General features: G+C 42.6%; 1 protein-coding gene across 1 annotated transcript in view; it reads left to right on the top strand.

Moving 5' to 3' along the window:
* Positions 1 to 6: 6 nt before the first annotated feature.
* The window catches only part of LOC104527248 (protein adenylyltransferase SelO), a gene marked incomplete at its 5' end in the record, with an annotated part of 21,986 nt that continues 21,398 nt past the window's right edge, over positions 7 to 594 (top strand). The window contains one exon of the mRNA XM_010170915.2: positions 7 to 49. Coding sequence (XP_010169217.2) covers positions 7 to 49 — 43 coding nt within the window. The remainder of the gene's footprint in view (positions 50 to 594) is intronic.

Below are 594 nucleotides of genomic sequence, written 5' to 3'. Positions count from 1 at the left end.
GGGGCGGCTGACCTCTGCGCATGGCCCCTCGCCTCCGGGAGCCTCCGAGGTACGGCCCGGGCTGCCCCGGGGCTTTTGTCTGGTGGGTTCTAGCAGCTGCTGAAGCGATAACTGAGTGAAGACCCGTCACATACTCCCTGCTTGTAAAAGCAAAGCCGGATTGACCATATGGAGGAAGGAAATTTTTGTTTTGTTTTTATATTTATCGTAATGGACAGACGCAGAAGTCTCAATTGGGCATTAATGCAGAACTGATAACCTGAAGTGCACAAGGCTGCGTAGCTCTCAGGCATACAGAATGGCCTGTAATAATAAAGACAATTTATATGGTAACATTACAGAAATAATTTCTTTGGGCGATACAATTACTTGTGAGCATTAAGAAATAATTTGTTTTTATATTTATCGTAATGGACAGACGCAGAAGTCTCAATTGGGCATTAATGCAGAACTGATAACCTGAAGTGCACAAGGCTGCGTAGCTCTCAGGCATACAGAATGGCCTGTAATAATAAAGACAATTTATATGGTAACATTACAGAAATAATTTCTTTGGGCGATACAATTACTTGTGAGCATTAAGAAATAATAATC

This window comes from Antrostomus carolinensis, unplaced genomic scaffold (assembly GCF_000700745.2).
Source record: "Antrostomus carolinensis isolate BGI_N321 unplaced genomic scaffold, ASM70074v2 scaffold25856, whole genome shotgun sequence".
NCBI classification, from domain to species: domain Eukaryota; kingdom Metazoa; phylum Chordata; class Aves; order Caprimulgiformes; family Caprimulgidae; genus Antrostomus; species Antrostomus carolinensis.
This window is presented reverse-complemented; position numbering and strand designations above follow the sequence as displayed.